The following is a 23,764-nucleotide window of genomic DNA, read 5'->3' as shown; positions in this document are numbered from 1 at the left end:
GATCACTCAATAAATACACTGCCTTGACGAAACAACCACATCCCAGAGTATTTCTGGAAAACCAGTTTCAGGAATAGCAACACCAGAAACTAAATTAATCATAAGCGGGCACCAAATAAAACAGGGCTGATTTTCCAGTTCTTTCCAAATACCCCTACTGCAAAACACATAAACTCCCATAAGTTAAATATTTGGGGCATGATCAATTTTCTGCCCTTCATCCTTACACCTTACTAAGTGAATTCAGTCTTTCTGAAAGGTGGCAGACTGACACATCTGTGAGCTAAATCCCTGTATTTATTAAGAAGCCGTGCAAGCTGCAATATGACCCTGTCAAAGAAATTATAGTCTACAGAGTTCTATGATTCCCCAAGAGCAGCAGTTATTGCAAGGGGTTCACATCCTGTGGACCAGCTCTGTCTGCCCACTGAGGGACCCCAGCTCAAGTGTATATGCCCTCCCAGTTGTCAGGGGAAGGCAAACACAGTGGTGATTAGTAAAATGCAAACTCATTTAAAAGCATTACTGGACTGGTCTGATGGTCTCCTCATGGTGTCATTTAACTTGTTTCTCTATCCTGTATTTCCTATAGACTGAAAGTTAGGTCTAAAAATTTGACATGAAGCATGTGGGGGGAAGAATACTCCACAAATGACGCCACGCACTAGTCCCCACAGCATGTCAGGGGCACATGATGTTAGGTTACCTCACTGGGAGTGATGCCAAGTTTAACCAAGGATCCCCAGGCCTGAGTCCTCACCATTGTCAAGGTATGTTTTCCCCAATGCACTTGGCAGGTGTTCTGTTGGGTAACACTTTGGCACTGGATGAGTGTTCTATTCCCTAACGGTTTTAGCATCTTTGTCTTAACTAATTATTTCATAGCAGGTGGCAGAATGCTGATTTTCTACTTCTATCATTCCTTCTATGTTTATTAGCTAGCATTCTTCCGTAAAGAATAGCTTCCTTCCTCAATAGTTCCTTCTAAAACAAGCAGCCAAGCAGATAGAATCAGAGACATCTACAGTATAAGATAATCAGCAAGCAACCGTCCTGATCTCTTCAAAAAGTCAGTGTCAAAAAAAAAAAAAAAAAAGTCAGTGTCATAGAGGAAAAGGAGAGAAGAGAACTTTTGCAGATTAAAAGAGACTTAAAAAAATAAAACCAAATGCCACATGTGACTCTTGCCTAAATCCTCCATTTGAAGGGGAAGGGGGAGAAGCTACAAAAGACATTTGGAAATCATCAGAGATATGTGAATATGCCACGTATTGAGGCAATTTTAGGGAATCACTGTTTACTTTCTTAGGTGTGGAAGAGTATTATGGTTATATAGGAACATGTTTTTATTTGTAGGGAACGCAAGCTGAAGTATTAAGTCTGTTACTCACTTTCAAGTTGTTCAGCAAATAAAATGAAGATAAATAGATACAGCAGATATGGAAAATGTTCATAATTGTTGCATCTAGGTGGTGCTATAGAAGTAAATGCTGTACTATTTTTTACCCCTTTCACGTATTTAAATTTTTTCATAATAAAAAAATTGGGGAGGGGCGCCTGGGTGGCTCAGCCAGTTAAGCATCTGCCTTCGGCTCAGGTCATGATCCCAGGGTCCTGGGATCGAGCCTCATACTGGGCTCCCTGCTCAGTGGGGAGCCTGCTTCTCCCTCTCTCTCTGCCTGCCGCTCTGCCTACTTGTGCTCTCTCTCTCTCTAATAAATAAATAAAGTCTTTAAAAAAATTAAAAAATTAAAAAATTGGGGAGGCGAAAGGGAAGCATTACAGAACATCAGGAGGTATTCTCTCAGGGGATGATTACGAGGTACAAACAGTATTAGGTTGAGAAGGGTGCAAGTTTAAAAAGGAGTCCTCAGACTTGAAAGGATTGGAAACCACTGCTTGGGAACCAGGAAGCTCCAGTAAAATGCGTCCAGGGACCGAACCCACACATGTGGAGGAAATTAGGAAACGTCTTTAAGAGCATCGCTGTCGAAACCATGTAAGTCTACAGGGGCCGTAAACTGTTCCTCCGTGCAAAGAAGTCTTCTACTGAAATTGTTATTGCTCTTTTCCTCAGCTTCAAGTGGAATGCTGGTTAGAGGTACCTGACAAAGAACCCGGAATCAGCATATCCCCTGCAATAAACAGCTGTTAATTGCTAATTCCTCTGAGTGCATAAAGGTCTAAACAACAGGTGGGCCACGAGTTACATTTTGTGTGCCATATCCCCTCAGGGAGCTTGTTCAAATTCATGGATTTGTACCTCGTTGAACAGGCACACTAGAACCAAAAATGTTGCTGCTATTTCGCATGATTTAACTTAGTTGTTATTTTAATGTACACTCGTACTGATCATCGGCAATGTTTTTGGCCTCCAGCTACTCCAAATTCATCCTCGTTCCCTCCGTAAATATTCAGGAAGCATCCACTCTTTGTCAGGCGTGATGCTGGGTGCTAGGCATCCCGCAGTGAATGCGACAGACGCGAACGCCACCTCCAGCAACCTGAATCGAGCAGAGAGGCGTTAGCGTGTGTGGTTAGGCTCGAAGAGGCACAGCAGACATTTAAACGCTGGAACGGAGCTCCAGGCGGAGGGGAGGGCCGCAGAGGAAACACAGGGCAACCATGCCACGCTCCCCCGAGGGAGACTTGCTGTCGTGTTTGGCACCTCATTAGCATGAAACAAAATTTTAAAAACCAAGAGGCATACAAAGTAACTTAGATTTAACTTTTTTAAGTGAAAAGGAACCTAAGAAAATCAAGATGATTAAGGGACTCAATCAAGGCCACTGATTCAGTCGAGACCTTCATGGCCTTTGGTCAATTCAGTTACAACAGCTGCCCCCCCCCACCCCTGCCACCAGTCTCTCTGCTATGTCTCTCTTCTTCATTCTAACCCATCACCCACCTTGCTCCAGAGCTGGTTTCTATAAAAACCCGATTCTTATCCATCCTAACAGATTTCAGTGGCTGGAGAGATGCTGGCTCCTCCGTCCTCGTTTCCCATCGTGCCCCTCGTGAACTCTGTCCCCTGGCTACGCTGGTACTCCTCCCTCTCGTGCTCTTTCATGACAAGGCACTCAGTGCTTTTCTTCAGAAATCTTTGTAACTGACTGTCACAGCCTTGCTCATCAGTCAAGAGCCAATTTAAATGTCATCGTCTTCAGAGATACTTTGCTCAGCTCCCACAAGTAGAATTCATTGCTCCCTACTCAGTGCTCACACACCACTACCCACACTCCTATTCTGTAATTATCTGTGCCTGTGATCACAATTATCTGTGTATCAAGTGACCTTGACCCCACTAGGTTATAAGCCCTTTCAAGACAGGGACCACAGAGGATTCATTTTTTATGTCCTCAATGTCCAACACAGACCAGAAAACTGTTATAGCTCAATTTCCATACCATAATCAAATATGGGGTAGAAGTGATGCTCCCAGACACTCAGACACAGAACCACAACTCTTAGAGCCAAATCTAGTCAACACCAAATTCTAAGCATCTGTTCAAGGTAGTAGGGAACAGGAGAACGATGTAATGAAATAAGACTCATGCTAACAAAAAAAAAAGGCGGGGGAGTAAGTCATGCACAGTGGAGGTCCTGAAGTGGACAGCCCCATGCTTCCCTCACTCCTCTGCACCCTGCTTCCTCCTTCCATACACTAAGGGGCAGGTGTAGGGCCAACACAGAGAAGAGGCTGGGAAATGCCAGACATACCTCGAGATACAGGGCTGGGAAAATACCTTCCCTTCCCCAGCAAGGTCATTTCTATGGTGACCAAAACTGTAAAGGGGAAAGCATGCTGCAGAGAAAACTTCTTTCTCTGCACTCTCCATTCTTAGCCTTCATCAATAAATACAAACAATCACATAAGAAATGAGAAATGGCTTAAAGGAGCCACATTCCTTCTTGTATAGGCTCAACATTTATGTTAATAGGCCATACAGGTCATACAAAATAAAAGGTCTATTCCACACACAGAAGAACTAAACAGCAGATCCTCTGTGCACTCAAATGACCTCAAGCGTCTAGAGCTTTGGAGGCAGAATCACACAAGTTGCCGAGCAATCTCCATCAGAAAGTATGGGAAAGTGGAACTGGAAAGAATGAGGAAAATGAGGGAGGAAGAAAGTGATAGCAGGCATGAGAGAAGTGGAGGTGCATGCTGCCCAACTGACTTGAGGGTTTTTGTCTTCTGTTCGCTTGCCTGTTTGTTTTAGCTTTATGCTACAGCAACCACCAGTACAGGGTTAATATGGAACTCTCGATGCTGTCGGCCTCTTAGCTGAGCACCACAGAAGAGAAAGAATTCTGCAAGCAGTTACGTCCTACATGGCTGCTAACAATTTTCAAATAATGCAACATAACATAAATACAGACACTGTTGTTCACAAGAAAAGCTAAAATCCTATACACCAGCAACCCAAATAATGGTACAGGCTATGAATGACGATTCCACTTTAAATCCTTAAAAACAGCCCCGCATTCCCTGCTCAGCAGGGAGCCTGCTTCTCCCTCTCCCTCTGCCTGCAGCTTCCCCTGCTTGTGCCCTCTCTCTCTCTGTCAAATAAATAAATCTTAAAAAAAAAAAAAAAAATCCCTTAAAAACAATGCAGTAGTCTGCAAGTACCAACATTCTCAGAAGAAAATCTCTTAAAGGATTCAGTTAATACATATGGATGAATCAAAGTCCACTGAGACTTCAAATAATTTTCAAAGGATTCAGGATGAACATGATACAGTTTAAGTAGTTCTAACAATCTGCATTATAATTTCTAAAATCTCACTGACCTCAGGCAGAGCTGCATCTCTCACCCTCCCCTCCCCCCAAAAGAAATATTCAAGTTTTATTCACTTCTAATGAATTTATCTATGTGATATGCACCCTCCTGTTGCTCGAAGAAAATGCTGGTTCCTTTTACAGCTGCCATCCATAGGAAGTACATAATCTATAGGATTAGGCTCATTTTTTAAGAAATAGCAAAATGTCCTGCTATGCAAATATAAGCACCTCTTAGTCTGTGCCAATGCAGAGCACAGACTTGTATGAGGCAAATAGCTCCAACACCCCAGCTCTCTTTAATTAGGAAAGTTCCATGAGCTCTCAGGTTGACAGAAAACACAGCTCCTTCTCAGGCAACCTGAGGGCTCCAGCACAGGACTGAATCTGTCCCAGTCACTGTTCACCTATGATGTTTCTATTCGTTGCTAAAAAGGTACTCAGCTAGACCAGGGTTTTGGTACCTGTCAGCTGCTTTCAGATTACAAGTAGATGATCAATATGCAAAATAAATAAAAATTATCAAAAATCTTGCATTTACTCCTCAACCCACTTGAATCTGGTTTGTTTCTGAAACACTCTTCAGTGAGTCCAAATCATCCCCAAATTGCAAGCTCCCAATTGTCTCCAGTTGCTCAAGAAATATCAAATATGTAATACAGACCCAACACTGTGGATAGAAATCGGAGGGGAGAGACGAACCATGAGAGACTATGGACTCTGAGAAACAAACTGAGGGTTCTAGAGGGGAGGGGGGGTGGGGGGATGGGTCAGCCTGGTGATGGGTATTAAAGAGGGCACGTATTGAATGGAGCAGTGGGTGTTACACGCAAACAAAGAATCATGGAACGCTACATCAAAAACTAATGATGTAATGTATGGTGATTAACATAACATAAAAAAATAAAATTAAAAAAAAGAAAGACATAAAGATGAATGACACAGGTTCTTCTTCTAAAAAACTTACAAACGTATGAGGAAATTGGATGTGTAAGTCAATAAATGCATAGGGTGAAAGTGCTATAAGAGACAGATATCTACATACTGTAGGAAAACTAAGGGTTGTAATAATTCCACTCGGTCAGGAAGAAAAAGGCAAATAGTGAACAGCAATCCCAATTTGCTGAATACTTAGGAACCCCTAGGCACTGTGCTATCCTCTTTTTTTTAAGATTTATTTATTTATTTATTTTTAGAGAGAGAGAGAGAGCACATGCAAGCAGGGGGAGGGGGGAAAGGGAGAGAGAATTTCAAGCAGGCTCCCTGCTGAGCCTGGAGCCCAACACGGGGCTTGATCCCACCACCCTGAGATCATGACCTAAGCCAAAACCAAGAGCCAGACGTTTAACTCACTGAGCCACCCACGCATCCCCGTGCTATCCTCTTTCAGTGCGTGATTGTATTCCATCCTCATGACAATCCTATGAAGTAGGTGTTATTAGGCCCATTTTACAGACAAGGAAACTAAGTCATGTAGATGAGGCTAGGAATCTCACCCAGATTTATCTAATGCTAAGAAGATTAATGCTTTCAAGTAAGCATTAAAAGAGGGTGGAAGGGCAACAGAGGAAGAGGAAGAACCTTTGAACAACATGAGCAAAGACAGAGAAGACAGGAAATATTCATGGTTTCTTTCAGATTTGGGTAGTAATTAAATGTTTACTTATTTAGTAATGAATACATATTTTAAAACTGCATCCTATATAATAAATTCAATATTTTTTTTCCCATTCTCATATTTCATGAACTTTTTTCCTCAAAAGAAGACATACAAGTGGCCAACAGACACATGATAAGATGCTCAATATCATTCATCATCATAGAAATGCAAATCAAAACCACAATGAAAGAGACACCTGGCTGGCTCAGTCAGAAGAACATGCGACTCTTGATCTCAGGATTGTGAGTTCGAGCCCCACGTTGGGGGACAGTTTACTTAAAAAAATTAATTTAATTTAATTTAAAAAAAACACAAAGAAGTATCACCTTATACCTATCAGAATGGCTAGTCAAAAAGATAAACAAATGTTGGCGAGGATGTGGAGAAAAAGGAACCCTCATGCACTGTTAGTGGGAATGCAAATTGGTGAAGCCACTGTGGAAAACAGTATGGAAGTTCCTCAAAAAATTAAAATTAGAACTACCATATGATCCAGTGATTCCACTACTGGGTATTTACCTAAAGAAAACCAAAGAAAACACTAATCCAAAAAGATAGATGCATACCCCTATGTTTATTGCAGCATTATTTACAATAGCCAAGATATGGAAGCAACTCAAGTGTCCATTGATAGATGAATGGATAAAGAAGATGTGGTATATATATACAATGGAATATTACTCAGTCATAAAAAGGAATGAGATTTTCCCATTTGCAACAACATGGATGGACCTAGAGGATATAACGCTAAGTGAAATAAGTCAGAGAATGACAAATATCGTATGATTTCACTCATACGTGGAATTTAAGAAACAAAACAAACAAAACAGACTCTTAAATATGGAGAACAAACCAGTGGTTGCCAGAGGGAAGGTGGGTGGGGGATGGGTGAAATAGGTGATGCGGATTAAGAGTACACTTATCGTGATGAGCAATGAGTATAGAGTTTTTGAATCCTTATATTGTACACCTGAAACTAATATAACACCGTATGTTAATTATACTTCAATTTTTAAAAAAGAGTCCCCAAGAATTTGGTGCACCACTAATACTCTCTGTTTGTTATAGAAGACAATTGCACAATAGTGAGATTAGATTATGTTATAATGAAAATATCTAAAAGAAGTCCTTAAACTATTAATATTTTGTAAATCACTAAGTTACTAAGAGAGCACTCTGAGGGGAAGACTTCGTAAGAATTCAAATATATGGTGCAAGACTCTTTTGGAGAATTTTTTTTTTTAGGGGCGGTAGGGTGGTAGGAACCTGACATTTGAGCTCATATAATAAATAATTCCTGGGAAGACTTTCAAGGTTATTAGGAAATAAGGACGGTTTGTTAAATATAATGTATGCTAATCTAATTTATTCTAATTTACAAATTCCTAAAGAAATCTACTGTTGTGTATCATTAGTACACCAGCAATTCTACCCTACAGTATCTTTTTCCAGAAGGGCTAGAAATATGTGACATTACACATCATCACCACTAGGTGGGATCTCAACTAGTTTGTGAATCACAAAGACCATCAGCAGTAACCCAGTGCTAACTGGGAAGACAGGTACCTCTCTCATTGGGCTCTGGAGGATCGAATTATTTCCTTGGTGATGCCAAAAATTTATGTTTGGAGACGACACCAAATACAAACGTAAGACAAACAAGTGTTGCAGAACAAAATGAGAATCTAAGAGCATTTTCACCCAATAGGAGTGTGAAGAAGTAACCTCAATGAAAGATCAGTATAACTTCGGAAGAAAAACAAGCCCCACAAATCAAATAGAAAAGGCAACTAAGATGTTTAAGCAGAAACAGCCTAATGGTGTGACAAAACAATGATCCCTTTTACAATATATAATTTCAGGATGCTTGATAGCAAACAGTCGTTCGACCTAGCTCCATGAGAATGGTGACTGATATAGAGAAGATTCAAAGCAAAGTCAGTAAAATATAAAGGAATGACGAGAGTAGCTACAAAGAATGGAGTAAAATAATGGAAACTCTGTTTAATCTAGAGAATGGCTGCCTACTCAAACAGCAGATTACTGTGTAAAGAGAAAAGGCTTAAGTTTCATAAAGGATTTAAGAAGACGGGAATCCCTCCAAAAGCAGGGTCCTTCCCTGAAAAGGAAAGCTTCAGAAGAGAAAGCCAGGTTTTTACGTTTTCAAATGTAAGTATCAAATCGAACCCTTGGGCGCATGAGGTGGCCAGTGACTCCCCAGTGGCCTCTCCAGATAGGTGGTCTATGCTGAGGTACGCTAGGGCCGCACCACACACAACCAAGCTCGACAAAGGGACTCTACCCGGGCAAGGCCTGTGTGGCTCACGTCATTAACATTCTTCTTTAAGCAATAAAAGACACGGGGCTATATTATCGCTAGCCGGGGTATTTCAAAGTCACAGATATTAAGAAGGAAGAAACAAACTCAGAAAACAGACACACTACAGAGCAGGGCAACAACCCAAGAATAAAGAGGAACCGCTAACGTTAATTTCAAACCATTTGCTTCTGTTTATATGATTAATGTTTCTAATGCAAAAATCTTAATCTTCTTTACTGATAATCTTTTAAACAGCACAACTTGTTCTGCAACTAAAAGGAAGCTCATGCAAAATTCAATAGCTCTGCCTGGTTTAGACTGGAGCTAGCAGGATATTCAAATCCTGAGAGGTCAGCTCAACCTACACAGTGAAGAATATTAGCTCAGTTTCTGAGTGCACCGCTGCCAATTTCTTTTGATTTCTGTTTTATTTCATTTCCTTCGATGACAGAGCCCATACCTAACAAACACAGTGAATCTCATTAACACTAAAAATTTTCCTCTGCCTCTCCCTCATGCTCACTCCTCTCCCTCTCGGACCCATGCTGTCTTCCACTAACAGGTTGGAAACCAGGGGCCAGAGCAGGATTTCCCTTGAACTAGAAGTACCTTCCAGGTGTCCTCACACAGCCTTTTCCCAGCCACAAACAAAGCTTTGTCGTGATTCAAACCAGGTCATTAACTCATCCACAAAGTTCGACATACCTTTTAGAAGGATCTTTCTGAAGACACAGTGAGAGTAATTTCCTAAAGGACTTGCCGTACTTTTTCATCATTTCCTTATCCTCTATTCCTGTTTCTAAAGTGGGTGGATCGTTTTGCAAAGTCAACATTAACACCTGCAGCAGAAACAAACACCAAGACAGAATCTCAGTACAGCCTCTGCCCTAGTCGAGTTCTTAATGTTTCACAGAAGCGTTAGGGACCATCCTTGATGAGGAGGTGCTTTCCCATGATTTTAACCTTCCAGAAAGTGTGTATTCAAAGTACTCATTTCCTTTCGTGAATCTGTTCACGTGCCCTTTCACCTTTTTGTTATTCCATTGACAGAACTTACAAAATCTGTTGTGTGTGTGAAGAACGAGGTCCCAAAGCGGCCCGGACAGAACTTCTGGGAACTGGCTCCCACACAGCCTCGGGGAGCACGTAGCTCCAGCAAAGGCTTAGCGGAGTCTGGGAAAGGGGAAGGGGCGGGGGGGGGGGGGGGGGCCAGAGCAGCAGTGAGCGCTCATGTGTACAGGTCATTCATAAATAAGGAACCGCCCGTACTCAAGGCTTCTGTTAACACACTGCCAACCCTAAAAATAAATCCACAGTATCCCAGAAGGTAACACATGATTTCCTTTTTTTTTTTTTTTTTTTAAAGAGAAAACCTACAGAATATTGCTTAAAGGCTTGGCAAAATTGAGGCAGTAAGAACGCTTAAAGTTAGCCAGAATACAAGTTCCTAAAAACCATAACCAGAGCAAAAGGCCACACTGCTTCTGGAGGGGGGACAAAACAAAACCAAAATACAGCTTCAAATCAAAAAGGCAAAAATTCCATTCATTCACAACATCAGAATTATTTGTTCAAAAAAAGAGTAGAATCTGTAGTAAACTATTGACCTATAAAAGGAATAAACCTCATTAATGCATAAATCAGCCTTAATTTATGCAAATGTTATACATGCCAAGACTCCTTCCAAACACTTTCAGATGTGTGAATAGATGAAGGATTAAAGTGACAGTTTATTGTTTGTGGAGGATAAGAGCAAACAGAAGAAAGTGGGCAAGCTGTGAAGTCCCAATAGAGCCCCACAGGACATTGGGCTGGGGTTAGCAATGGGACTTTGGATTCGGGTGGGTGGGACACACGAAGGAGTGGGGAATGAAAGAAAACAAGAAATAAGAAAAAAATAATGCAGAAAAACCGGATGGAAGGGAAAATCCTGAGTTGCTTCAGTGCTTTTTCTCTACAAGCTCAGTTCAACTGTTTACACCTCAACTTTGAATTTTCCGCTAACAAAATAAGTATGTATACACACCCCCCTAATCTTAAGTATGTTAAAAATATGTACATAAATACAGAGAGAAAAGAACAATGTAATGAACTACGCTAAGACCTTAACAGGGATTTTCTGTGATTGATGAAATTATGAATGATTTATTTCCTTCTTTGTTCTTGTTTGGACTTCCAAATTTTCCCTCATAAGAACATATTAACTTTTTATTCAGTAAAATTATTGAACTTTGTTTATCCTCAGGTTTTTCTTAATCCTCCTATATTTTTCCAGTATTTTCCTAGGAAAAAGTTGAAACAAAGACAGACTGTATTCTCTGTAAAATACCTTCATCATTTCCACCAGCTATTTCAGCCCCCAAACAAAATCTAATTGGATCCATCAGCCCTGATACCACCATCTCAGAATAAGTGAAATAATAACGTAGGCCAGTTAAAAGAATCACAAAAACCTGAAAACACCATCCAAATGTAGGTTATTGCCTAAAAACACTGGGCTCCCTTATTTCAGATGAGTCACCAACATGACACAGTGAGCACAGGGGTGAAATGTCACAGATCATTTAAAAAAAAAATGGGGGAAATCCATCTGCAAAGATGATGTCACTGTAATCTATTTTTAGATTTTCCTTGGGGGTCTGGGGTCTTCGGCTATCAAAAGAGTAGTGACCAGCATTTGTCCCAGTTCTCAACCTCCACTGGCCAAAGTGATCGCAGTCTTCAGACAGCTCTCTGCTAAGAATGTAAAGCGAGCTTCAAAGCCGGGAACTGGATCACTTTTGAGCTATTCTGTCCACATCCGACAACATTTAACTTGGCTGCATTCCTCCATTAATTCGCCTCAGGTCTAAGAGAAAAATGACTATGTTTAAGAGAATTACAGAACAGATTCCATTAAATCCTATTTCAAGCCAGACATATTATTTCCAATAGTAATTACTTTCATAGGAGGGTATTTGTGATAAGGCGCTGCTCCTGTTGCTAATTCAATGGCAGTTATCCCAAAACTCCACATGTCAGCCTTGAAGTCATAGCCTCTCACCTAAGAACAGAAGGAGGAAAAAACACAATTACACAGTAGGCAGGTCACCCGCCCGGAAGTCCATATCATGTTGGAGGTCTACAGCAGGGATGCACAACTCTGATAGTACTTTGCTAAGGCCCACCAATCAGGAACTAAATCTTAGTTATATGATGCATTCTAGTAAAATGATTGACTTGAATGAAATGCTAATGTATTTAGTGATACAAAGCATCTTTTTTTTTTTTTTTTTTTTTTACCTGTTCCATGACTTCAGGGGCCATCCAACACGGAGTACCAACAAATGTTTTTCTTACTTTATTCCGGGTAACATCACCCCCTGTTGCTAAGAATGCACTTACCCCAAAATCTAAAAGAAAAAAAAAAATCACCCTTATTTTATGTAAGACATTATTGCTTACACATTCTGACTTTATAAACCTCTCTTTTCCTGGGGACCTTTCCAGTGATGATGAATTGTTCCAAACACCATGAAGCTCTCTCGGGGATACACCAAGGCAGTCCCGCCACCCGCCAACCTACACTTTAGAGAACACCATCATGGGTGATGGGTCAGCAACCCCACCAGTCCAGAAACTCAGCACACCAAATTATATGTTCTACCAAAAAGGTTATCAGAAATCATAACTAACCATAAATTATTAATTCAATAAAAATGAAAACACATTCTCAGAGCCCTAAATATAAAGGATCTTAGCTTTTTGCTAAGATTCATTTCAACAAATCATTTCTAAGAATAGCACTGCGGGGGGGGGGGGGGGGGGGGGGGGGGGAGGGGAGGGGGGAAGAATAGCACGGGAAGCAGTAAAACCAGTACGTGATGTAGTTTCTTTTTATGTGTTTCTTTTGTTATGATTATTTTCCAGTTTCTTTAATTCCACATCATCAATGTTTGGGGAGTGGATTTTTTTTAAAGGTGGCTTGGGGGAGGGTGAAATAGAGGGGATTAAGACTACACTTATGGTGATGAGCACTGACTAATGTATAGAATTGCTTAATCATTATATTGTACACCTGAAACTAATATAACCTTGTATGTTAATTATAATTCAATAAAAAGATTTAAATAAAGGATAATAACATTCATCTTCCACATTCTCATGGCCTTGCTTAAACAGTGCTGACACCTTAGGCAAAATCGTAATAGCAAATCCACGAACCCAGGCACCAAAAGCCAACTGGCCAGGTTTGTATAGATGTAGCAATCAACACAAGGGAAAAGCTCAGTCAGCAAAGATTTTTTTTTTCCAACGTTTGCTTTTTGGATAATTTTCTTAAGTATAGATACAATGGTTTGTAGAATGAAATAATACTCTTCTTAACATCTATTACATACTAGAAATTCTTTTTGCAGGATGATGAATGAGGCATACTCTATATACATCCACACATGTATTTATGCAAAAATGATGTTCGTTTGTGACCACAGAGAAGGAATACCCGGTGATTATTAATGCATGCATTTCTGCGTAGATTTTTACTAAAAGTTGAGGTTAGTTAATAAGTACCAGCTACTCAAGGCTAATACAGACCTACAAGCTAGAGCCAACTCAAGGACAGCTCAATAGTAAGCCGGTAAATGGTAATTTAAAAAAGCAGTCAACACCTCAAAATGCTGCAGCTGACTATGTACCCTGAGCCCCTTCAAACTGCTCTCCTATAATTCTCCTTTGCTGGTCCCCTTTGATGACTTGCCAGGATGACAGCAATTACCAAAGAACAACATCAAGCACAAGCCAAGGTCAAAATGTATTAGCATTTGCTTTAGGCCTTCAATATTGTGATGCGGTAACACTGTAACCAGTTCCCGGAGTTGAAATATATTGACTGTTTCATTTTATTTACATTTACATTTACTCAACTCCCAACAGGATTTCAACTACAAGTAAAAGGAATAAAAATTGACAAATGTAGTCTTTGTTCCAACTGCTCCTCTCATGTTAATATTGAGCAAAAGCATATTTTGAAAATGCTATATAATTTAATTTGCACATATGTGCCAAACTCTAAAACTCTTTGAATTCTTATATTTCTGAGGGAAAAATGAAGCCTTGTGAAAAGAAATCTCTAGAACCAGTGAACCAGTGTCCTGTGGGTAGGAGCAAATAAAATTCATGTTCTTACAGAAGAACTAGGTGAATTAAATTATTTGTAAGCACCTACTATATTTGGCTAGAGGAAAAGATAACATGATCGGCTTTGAAAAATATTAATTTCAACTTAACTTATATTTCTGAAAAGTTCAACAATGAACCCAACATTCCATTTCTATTAAAATAATTTTGTAACAAGGGTGCCTGGGTGGCTCAGTCAGTTAAGCATCTGCCTTTGGTTCGGGTCATGATCCCAGGGTCCTGGGCTCCGCACTGGGCTCCCTGCTCAGTGGGGAGTCTGCTTCTCCTGATCCCTCTGCCCCTCCCCCTGCTCGTGCTCTCTCTCAAATAAATAAAATCTTTAAAAAAAAATTTTTATAACAAAATCCTAAGTACATATCATCTGTAAATAAGTAAGAATATGAGTAGAAGTTGCTCTAAGGCAAAACAGATTTTTTAATGCAGTTGAAGCAACTCTACACCCCAGTCTCTCCTAAAAGATATAATCAGAAAAAAATCCATAGTTAACATTAAATTTAATTCCTTAAAAATACCATATGATTACATTAGACCTTTTTAGAGATGCAAAAACAGCTGAAAAGAGTTGTATGGTAGCAATTCATTATGGACAATACCCCTTCAATATATCCTTCATGATTCACATATTTATTCATAGCCTCCACTTAGAACACTCACTTTAAAGCCATAAACAGATGCTTAAATGTCTTTAAAGCTCAGAACAAAAATTCTAGAAGCAGAAAATGCCAATCCTAACATCTACTCAGCTTATGACTCCAGAGTAAATACATAAGTGGCTCCTACGGCTCGCCAATGTGTATACATAACGATTTCTATGTACTGAGAGACGACACTTTGACCGAAGTACATAGGGTACGTGTGTAAAAAGGAAAATTGCTCTATTCTGTCCAGACAGCGTGCATAGGATGGTGAGAATGAGGGGGGGGGAGGGGCAGAGCCACTGAAAAGAGTCCTTATTTGCCAAGAGGGACGTCTATACTGCCAAAGGGAGTGCAACAAGATACACTTGGGTCAGAAACCATGAACGTCTGTCTGGCAACATGGAATCAAAGGCTCCACATAGAGTTAGCCAGTCCACCTTCCTGCCTCCGGGAATAGCTGCATCTCAGACCAGAAAGAACGCTGTCAGCGTAGGAACTGAAAGGCTCCCCTCACATCTTTTGAATCCACCCACTTAGCGGCAGCCTCCTAAACCCCCACCTTCCTCCGGCTTTCTCCAGGACCATGCCCTGGCAACCAGGCCTTCCTCGGTCACACACCTGACTTCTCCCTCAGAGGGCCTTAAAGGCCTTCTCCTCCCCAGAATAAAGTCAAAATCCCTCAGCACAACACGCAAATCTGACTCCCCTTTTTCCCTCTCCCGCCTCAGCTGCCCCTACTCCCAAATTCAGACCTTGAGCCTCCCCCTGCTGAAGGACTCACTGGTTATCCCTAAGATCCATCATCAGCCCTGCCTTCCAACTGGCCCCTCACAGTCTGCCTGTGCACCCGATGCTCTGTCGTCGTCCAGGTACACTGTTCCCTCTGCTAAGCGTAGCACGGTCAGGAGAGGCCATTCTGCACATCCCGATTAAGAACGGCAGCATCCTTGACATCCTGACTCTTGGCGCCTTGGGGCTTTTTCACGGCTGCCTCTGTGTTAGGGTGTGGTTAGTCTGATGTGCATCCAACACCTTTGCCTCATTTGGGGTACGTGATTAAGTCACTCTGGGAATAGTCTTATTTGTATATACGTGAATGTTGAGCCCCCGGGCAGACCTGCAGGGTTTGTGGTATTAGCCACCTGATGTGGAGAGTGGGCGGACCCTCCAGGAAAGAGCATGGTCCTCACCGGCAGGGGCCATGCTGCTCCCAGCCATGTGGGTCTGCCAACCACTTAACCGGGGCTTCTGGGCCTTCCTACCAGCTTTCTCAGTTCTGCTAATTTTATATTACGTTCATATGGCTAACACTCTCCTGCTTCTTTTCCCCATGTATAAATCTGCTTTCCAACAAATGTGAGGTCGATCAATAAGCCACTATTCTCTGCCTTTGAAGTGGGGTGAGGGTTAAGCATGAACATTTTTACAGTGGTAGATATAAAATATGAGAAAGATAGGTTTCCTGGCTTTAAGCCTTGACCAGCAAGGAGAGGGAGGCCAGGAAACAATGAACACAGCTACGCCGTGCTGTCTGTGTAGATGGGAACTACGGGCTGTCATAGTCATGACAGGGGCCTCGGACCACCTGGCCTTCGAGAAGAGGTTAAGACCTGGATAGGCAAGCCTAAAAGGACATGGCATTCCAGACAGAGAAACGGCCTGAGCAAAGCACAAGTGTTGAGCCAAGAAGAAAAAGTGTGTGACAGTTGCAAGGGTCGAACGCTCAAATACCTAGAGGGGCCAGGCAGGAATAAGGCGGGGGAGGGGGCCCTGCACAGCAGCAGCCCAATCTCAACCATTAAAGGGCACTTGATACTTAGTGTCAGCACATGGGGACGCTAGGCAGTGCTGGGCCCTCCCCAGGAGCCCATTCTCAGTGCAGGCTGCTTCTAGTCCACTGGAAAAGAAAATCACCAAAGAGGAATAGGGCCTGGTGTGGCCGATGTCCCCATTTTCCCAGAGCAAGCCAAATACCAAGATCTTTACGTAAAACCTCTCTTTTCTGTTATTGTTGGCAACAAATTCGCTTAAAAAAAAAATTGGAAAAGCAAAATAGAGCAATTATGCCTCCCTGGTTTAGCCTGCAAAACGAATCTAAGCTGCTATGAGGCCTAAAATTTACTGAAGGTACTTTAACATACATCATATGCAGTATTATATTCGTGAGACCCAAGTGGTCAACTGGCATTCTGACTCAGAGTGCCCAGGGCCGGAAGGTTCTGGTCGCATTTGATTAAGGATGCCGGAAGCAGCTGCTAAAAGTATTTCTGCTATCTGTAAGTATAAATAAGTATGAGCCAGGTGAAGGCCCAAAATGGGCTATTATTGGAGAATAATAATGCCAGTCACCTGTTGGCAGGCATGATGCATGTGAGAAATAAGCCTTCTCAGATGAAAGTAAAGGTAGTTAGCGCACAGAGAATGGCTAAAATATTTATTTTAGCTAACCTCGCCACTCTTGCATGAACAAAAAGAATCCAGCCAGGCCCAGGAGTAAGCTAAGTCCCTCCTCAGTTCCAGGTCTAGCTCAATTCTACATGCCAAGTATACGTGTACAAGAAAATTGCATCTGGAATTTTTTGCCAAAATTCGTCTGCTTCACGTGGATTTTTCACTCACCTAGAAGGACAGAGAGCAGGAACTTCCTTGAGCCTACAGAACAAACTGTGAGAACTCTTTAGGGGCTTGCTTGCCAATGAATGGCGAAATTCAGTCTGAAACTTAATTTCCTTAAAACCTGGGAGTGGCGTTGCAGGTAAAGAGCCAACCCTAACCCTCACCTGCCTCCAACATCTACAACAGCTACTAATACCTAGAAGGAGGAACCTGAGTTGCACATGAGAAATTGGCTCAGGTTAATTCAACACTTGGCCAAAGAATAACGGAATCAACATTGGATGGCTCAGAGCTTCCTAAAATGTACTCAAAACAGGTTACAACAGATCAGATCCCTTGAGACCGCCAGCAGCTGGCTGGGGGTCTTGGGGAGCGGGAGCCACCACAGACGCGGGGCCCCCTGGCAGCTCCTTGCTTGAGTCAGTCTCTTTTCCCCAGTGGCCACGGTCTAGAAAAGCAGGGAAGCACTGAGACTGTGGAGGAGCCCAGCTACAGAGTCTAAGAACCAGGGAAGGGAGGGTGAGCCTGATCCGCGTGGCCCCCTGGACCACCGCGGCGCTCGCTCTAGCCAAAGAGGAAATCTGGGGAAAGGACTCACGCAGGGATGTTCAGGAGCAAAATCAACAGGGCCTGTGCCTTTAGAGAGACTCTGGAAGTGGAAAGGATTAGACAAATTCTTAGAAAAATATGATGATTTAGTGGCTATTGGAATTGAAGGAGAGGAAGGAATTAAAAAGATTGTCTTGCCAAAGACCACATACACAGCAAGTTATCGAGGGTCTGGATAAAATCCACAGCCCTTCACAGAGGAGTTAGCCAGTTAGCCCTGGTTTCCTTTTTGAGAAAATTCAGTGTATTTTTCTGTACTGAAAAGGAAACGCAAAATGGAATAATGGGGTTAATACTCCACAACTCTTGAGCTCTTCCCTGAGTAAAGATCAAGTTGTGATTACCCAACACAGAAAAACTCGTTTGAGATTCCCTGGTTAATCCGAAATGTCATATTTATATCATCAAAAACAATCCCTTCACAATTTGGTTTGACTCCCAGATTTTTTTATTTATTTTTTTTCTCACAAGAGACTCTTAAGACTTGACTGGCAAAATTGAAGTGTGCTTCTAAACGCCCAGGAACATTTTCAGGGCTGCCAGCATCCGACCTTCCTGAGTCCCCCAGGTTTCCTTAAAATGCCATGCCACCAATGTTGGATGAATGAAGAAGCATGTAAAGAAGTACGTTATGATTTAAATAATGCAAACTATATAACCGTGGGTATAAAACAGAAGCAAATATTTTCTTAACAGCAGACTATGGAAAGTTGTTTTAAACACCATACTGAGTTCTTACTGTGTTGTTTTTATAAAAGGTGTGCGGTGGTAGAGCACCCTACTCACGGTTCCAGAAGCTCGGGGTGTTCACAGTAACCTCTACTCCCTGGGGGATTTAAAGCCAGGGGGCTTCCAGAGCTTTGATTTAGACACAACCCTGGCCTTCTGGTGAGAGCTAACGTGGGAACATGTGATATCAATTTAAATAGCAAATGTTACATGACCCAAACAGCATGAATAGAAGAAATACATTAATGTGCCCAGCATCCGGGTCCTCAGAACTAAAGATGTCATCCTCGGCTTGCTGGCAGTTCCTAGGCGCCCCCTCCCCGCTGGCTTTCTTGGTGAGGGAAGGAAACTACAGACCAGGGTAAGGAGAGGCTTTAGCAGTTACAGAATCAAAAGCACCCCTCTTGCGACTGCAATCCAGCTTATTCCATCCAGACTCATCTTCCTCAAGTGCAGGTCTGACCGCAGCCCCCTCTGGTCAAAATCTCTCTCCCGACAAGGGAAGTGGAGACGGGCAAAGCACCCCCGCCCCGCGGCCACAGGTACTCGGGCGGGTGGGAGCCGGCAGGCTGCCGGACTATTGCTTCCAACTGCGGTGCCTCCCGGTCACCGCATGCTCTGGCGCCGCGGTTTTAGCTGCTTTCACTGACCAAGGCCCTGTTTTCCAGTTTCATTTTCTTAACATATGATGACAGCCAACCTTTCCACCACTTTTACTGTTTATTGCATTTTTGTTTATAAATGAAGTAGGAACGACTTTTCACTCTCCTGGAGCCCTGCCATCTTCAGAGAGTCGTCAGAGCTCCGGGCACTGAGAGCCGCCGCTGCGCGGAACCAGGGAGGGCCGTCCCCTCGGGCCTGCTGGGAATCCCGGCAAACCCAGACTTGGAAGTGGCTGAGGGGACGCCTCCAGTCCGCTGGGTGGGCACCGCACCTCTGGGTACCTGGGCCATGCTCAGCGGAACGCAGCTAACCCAGAGCAAGAAGCTGGGCCCAGATCCCAGGGGGCCAAGCGAAGATGTGGCAAGACCTGGGACGTGGCTGCCAACGCTCCCTGGGCTCGGCTCCTTCCTGAAATAACACCGCCTTGCTCACAGGAGTGGTTTTCTCACTCTTCTGATGGTGGTGCTTCAGTGCACCATGAACGGAACCCAACTCTTTAGAGGCCAAATGGTGACACACTTGGCGTGGGATTGTGTGGCCCCTACTCAGAGGCGTATCCTGAGGTCCTGACCATTTCTAGTGAGTCTCCCACCAGCAATCCCTGAAACTAAAGGGAAGAGAAGAGGCACCAAAGAAGGACACAGTGAGTACCAAGGAGCCACATTTCTGCCTCAAGAAGGCACTCTGGAAGCAAACAGGCCTGTGGGTGATCCCAACTACACTCCCTGATCATTTACTTAACTGCTTCGAGCAACGGTTTCACAAGCTATAAAATGGGGAGCTCAGAACATATATAGTAGATTCTCAATAACAGACCTTGTTGGCTGCCTACCCAACATCCATACCCATCCATTCTTCTCTGCCAGAATCCTGATTTTGTTTGCCAGGCCTCAGGGGATTAATCGTACCTGCTCTAAGCCAATCATGGTGTTTGGTTCCTCTTACCAGTGGAGGATCTGAGGGTCTGCCCTAGTCCTGGCCCATAAGATCCAGGGGGCATACAGTGCAAGCTCTTGCACGGAAATTCTTTGCCTGTATAGAAGAACCACCATACAAGGCTCCTTTACTGCCCACTCCCCAGCCTGTTGAGGGCACTGCCATCGAGGATAGGAAGCTGGGAGTGAGCAGCCCATGGGGACAGGCTCTGGCCGACACAGTGAGGTGCAGAACAGAAAGCAGGATAGAGCCCATGACCTCTGGGATATCGCTGGGCTTCTGCACCAACCCAGGAACCTAATGCCCCAGACTTCTGTTATGTGAGATAATTAAATGTCCTTATTGCTTAATCTCCTGCCCGTCAAGCACTCTGGCATTTGTACCCAAAGGCTTCCTAACTCCAAATCACCTGTCTTTCCCCAGGCCCACCATGTTAATTCATGCTTCCTGATGACTAAGGGTTAACCATTGCATCAGAGGCTAAAGGCACTGCAATCCCCAAAAGGACTCAGTAAAATCAGCAAGAAAACAATTTAGTACACAGTGCAATTCTGGAGTTTTAAACAGCTCTAGTATTTTTTTTTTAAAACAGCTCTAGTATTAAGCATGGCTTTTAATGCAGGGGCACAAATCAAAACAAATAAATGCACAGGCATCTCAAGGGGGAAAAAAAAAAAACCACTGCAAGAAGAGTTTAGTTCCCTTTTTTTGCCAATAGTTTCTGTTTTGGGCTACACTCACATAAACCTTCCAGAGACAGAACAATATACTTCTAAGAAAATAAGAGAAAGAAGTATCTTTGACTTTTGCTACTCAAAAGTGGGGTCCACAGACCAGAACCATCAGCATCACTGAGGAGCCTCGGAGAAATGTGGACTCTTGGGTCCCACCCCAGACTTACTGAGTCAGCATCTGCATTGTAGCAGGATCCCTAGCTCAGGTGATGCACAGGGAAGTTGGAGAAGCATTGCTCAAGAGTATGGTCTTCCTAGCAGGTGCTATGGCCTGATTCGGTACGACTGGATGACCCCAAAGTGTTGCCAACACCATGGCTTCCCTCTTTCACCTCTTAGATGCAAAGAACTGCAGTAGTGGAGAGAGAGTAGCAGGAAAAAAGTATTTATGCGTGCATACTCATGTATTTTATGACCCAGTAAACACGAGGGCAATACTAGAAACCTAAATCACGTCCCACAAAGAACTGACCCTGTGATTCTCAAGGGTGTGTCAAGCGGCACAAACAAATTCACACACGTGGCACACTCCAATTTGTACAAAATCTTTTTTTAAAATACATGAAGATAATTTATGATCACAATACTTATTAACAGTCCATCAGTAACAGCTGCTCAGTAGAGCGCCAGGGTACAGAGAAGATAGGCTTCGGGTAGGTATCATTCTCAGCACAGATGTTTGTAACACTATTCCTCTCTCAACCTCTGATATGCAATTTTGTGAGGGTGATAGATGATTAGAACGATAACCTTGCATCTGCTCATCTTTTAAGCAAATGATAAATGTGTTGGCACCTTATCTACTATTCGTAATCACTACTTTATTACGGATTGGGACACACCACCTGCCCTGCTCAGGAGGAAGGCTGGCACCCCACGAGGGACCAGACAGAACCAAAACGAGTTCTCTGAAACCCTCACTCTCCACCCAATGTCCTTTCCTCTAGTCAGACTCCTGGTTTTCAACTCTTATTTATTCCTTCTTGTACGCAAATGGTGTTCAGTGGCCTTCTTTGACTCTACAGGCTGCAGCCCCAACCACAACGTGGTGTCCCAGGCATCCACTCACAGAACACACCATCTGCCATATTTCCCGAGGCTGCACCTGAGAGTCACTTCTCGGCTGCTCTGAAAAACCCGCGTTTCCCATCAATGAATGAGGAAGGGAGAGGCAGTCCTTTTCTGACAACAAAAGAAAAAATCAGAAGACATCACATCTGTATTCCCTAAAGGAAGAGTTTCACCTTCCAAAATAAAAGAAACACAAAGAAGCAAACCTTCCCACCACTGGCCTTTCATGTGGGTAGGCTCTCAAAATTGCCATCAACAGGTTTCCTTCAAGTGTGCTATATTTTAACTCATATAGGAGAAGTTCTTAGCCACTTGTTTGTACTTTGTACACGGAATCAACATCCCATTCATGATGCCACAGACGAATAACAAGAAAATGTCCACAGGAGATTGACTGGTAAAAGTGCCGAGGCTCCACAAGCGGCCACTCACTCCCTAATTCCTCATTCTCCCCATTCTCCCACTCGGGACAACCCAGGCTTAAGAGGGACAAAAAGACAGAAGGTAAGTGTTGGCTGATGTCAATTCACATCTGGTTCACAGTTCAGCTGACTAATGCGATCAATTAGCCAAAGCGTGAAGGAGAACACGAGTTTAAGATGACAGCAAACCGCAGATCATCTGCCCGTCTATGTGAGAGCCACAGAACCCTTCACCAAAGCAGGTGAATTCCCAGTGACAAGTGGAGCCAGAAGCCATACCTGGTGGGGCATCAGCAGAAGGCAGGAGAAGGCTGGAGCGGTAATCCCAGGCCAGCTGTGCTAAAGGTGCCAGGCACGAGCCAGCTTTCTCAAGTCCAATGACAGGCATGACCAAGAACTCACTAGTGGTCAGCTTTCTATCAAATGTGGTAATTACGGTGAGCAAAGGAAAACCACAGATGATCCCCAAATCACAAATCCATTCTTCCCTGGCTCCCCAGTGAGGGCGGGGTATCTGTAAAGATGCTCTGGTAAAAGTAGTCACAGGACAGATACTTGGCTTACTCTCCCCTCCATGCCCAAGACCATCCTCTGATTTGAAAGCTTCCAAACAGGATAGAGAATTTCTTTAGTGACTGAGGCTTATGAAGGGCCACTCTAACATTTTGATGTAAGACAGGTCCTGGAGAAAGTCTTGTCAACCTTCCTTATTCTGCAGCTGAAAAAACTGAGCACCAGGGGGGCTGAACTGTCAAAAGGCACAGTGTGAAGAGCGGGGGGGGGGGTGAGGGGAGCCCAATGGTAAGGAAGTGAGCTAAGGCCTGAAAGAGAAGTCAGGAGATCTGAGAATGATTGGCTCTTACGACCTTGAAAATGACCTTAAAGTCATCCACAATCGCTCAGCAGTCCTCAGTCCCCTCATCCCTAAGACCTACTTTGCTGAAGTGACAGTGCTATTGAAAGGAGAGCACTAGGTAAGTATATTAGACAGGTATCATTTCCCGAGCCCAACGCATGCTCTGAAGTCAATGGGAGCTCCTGGCTGGCCGTATTTGCAAAGACGGGCACAAGCAACTTAGATCAAATATTAATAAGTCTAAATTTCCAATGCAATATTCATATACCTGCAGGTGTTCTTTTTCATACAAATCTCCACTTAACTAGCTCTAATATCAGAAGCTTTCAATAAACTAGAATGACCCATCTGTACACTCTACAAGAGATGGTCCCTACGGGAGATGATTAAAATAGCACAATTCCAGTTGCCACAAGCATTTAAAGCAACAATTTACATCATTTCCACAAAGTTTGGAGAAGGATTAGTTGAAGCTAACACAATCTTCAAAGAATCTGCAGATTTTTAAATCTACAATAAAGAAAACCTCACATTTAAGAATCTTAACAC

At 43.0% G+C, this 23,764-nt stretch overlaps 1 protein-coding gene across 3 annotated transcripts in view; it reads right to left on the bottom strand.

Moving 5' to 3' along the window:
• The window catches only part of STK39 (serine/threonine kinase 39), a 305,438-nt gene that overhangs the window by 192,744 nt on the left and 88,930 nt on the right, over positions 1-23,764 (bottom strand). For 2 of the 3 annotated variants that reach the window (XM_032408721.1, XM_032408738.1), the window contains exons 6-8: positions 12,046-12,155; positions 11,705-11,806; positions 9,469-9,602 (exon numbers count right to left, since the gene is read on the bottom strand). In XM_032408721.1, coding sequence (XP_032264612.1) covers positions 9,469-9,602; positions 11,705-11,806; positions 12,046-12,155 — 346 coding nt within the window. The remainder of the gene's footprint in view (positions 1-9,468; positions 9,603-11,704; positions 11,807-12,045; positions 12,156-23,764) is intronic. The other variant, XM_032408730.1, reaches the window with a different exon arrangement.

The sequence above is a fragment of the Phoca vitulina genome, unplaced genomic scaffold (genome assembly GCF_004348235.1).
Source record: "Phoca vitulina isolate PV1807 unplaced genomic scaffold, GSC_HSeal_1.0 scaffold1, whole genome shotgun sequence".
Taxonomy (NCBI): domain Eukaryota; kingdom Metazoa; phylum Chordata; class Mammalia; order Carnivora; family Phocidae; genus Phoca; species Phoca vitulina.
Note: the sequence above shows the minus strand (reverse complement) of the source record. Positions and strands in the feature narration are given on the sequence as shown.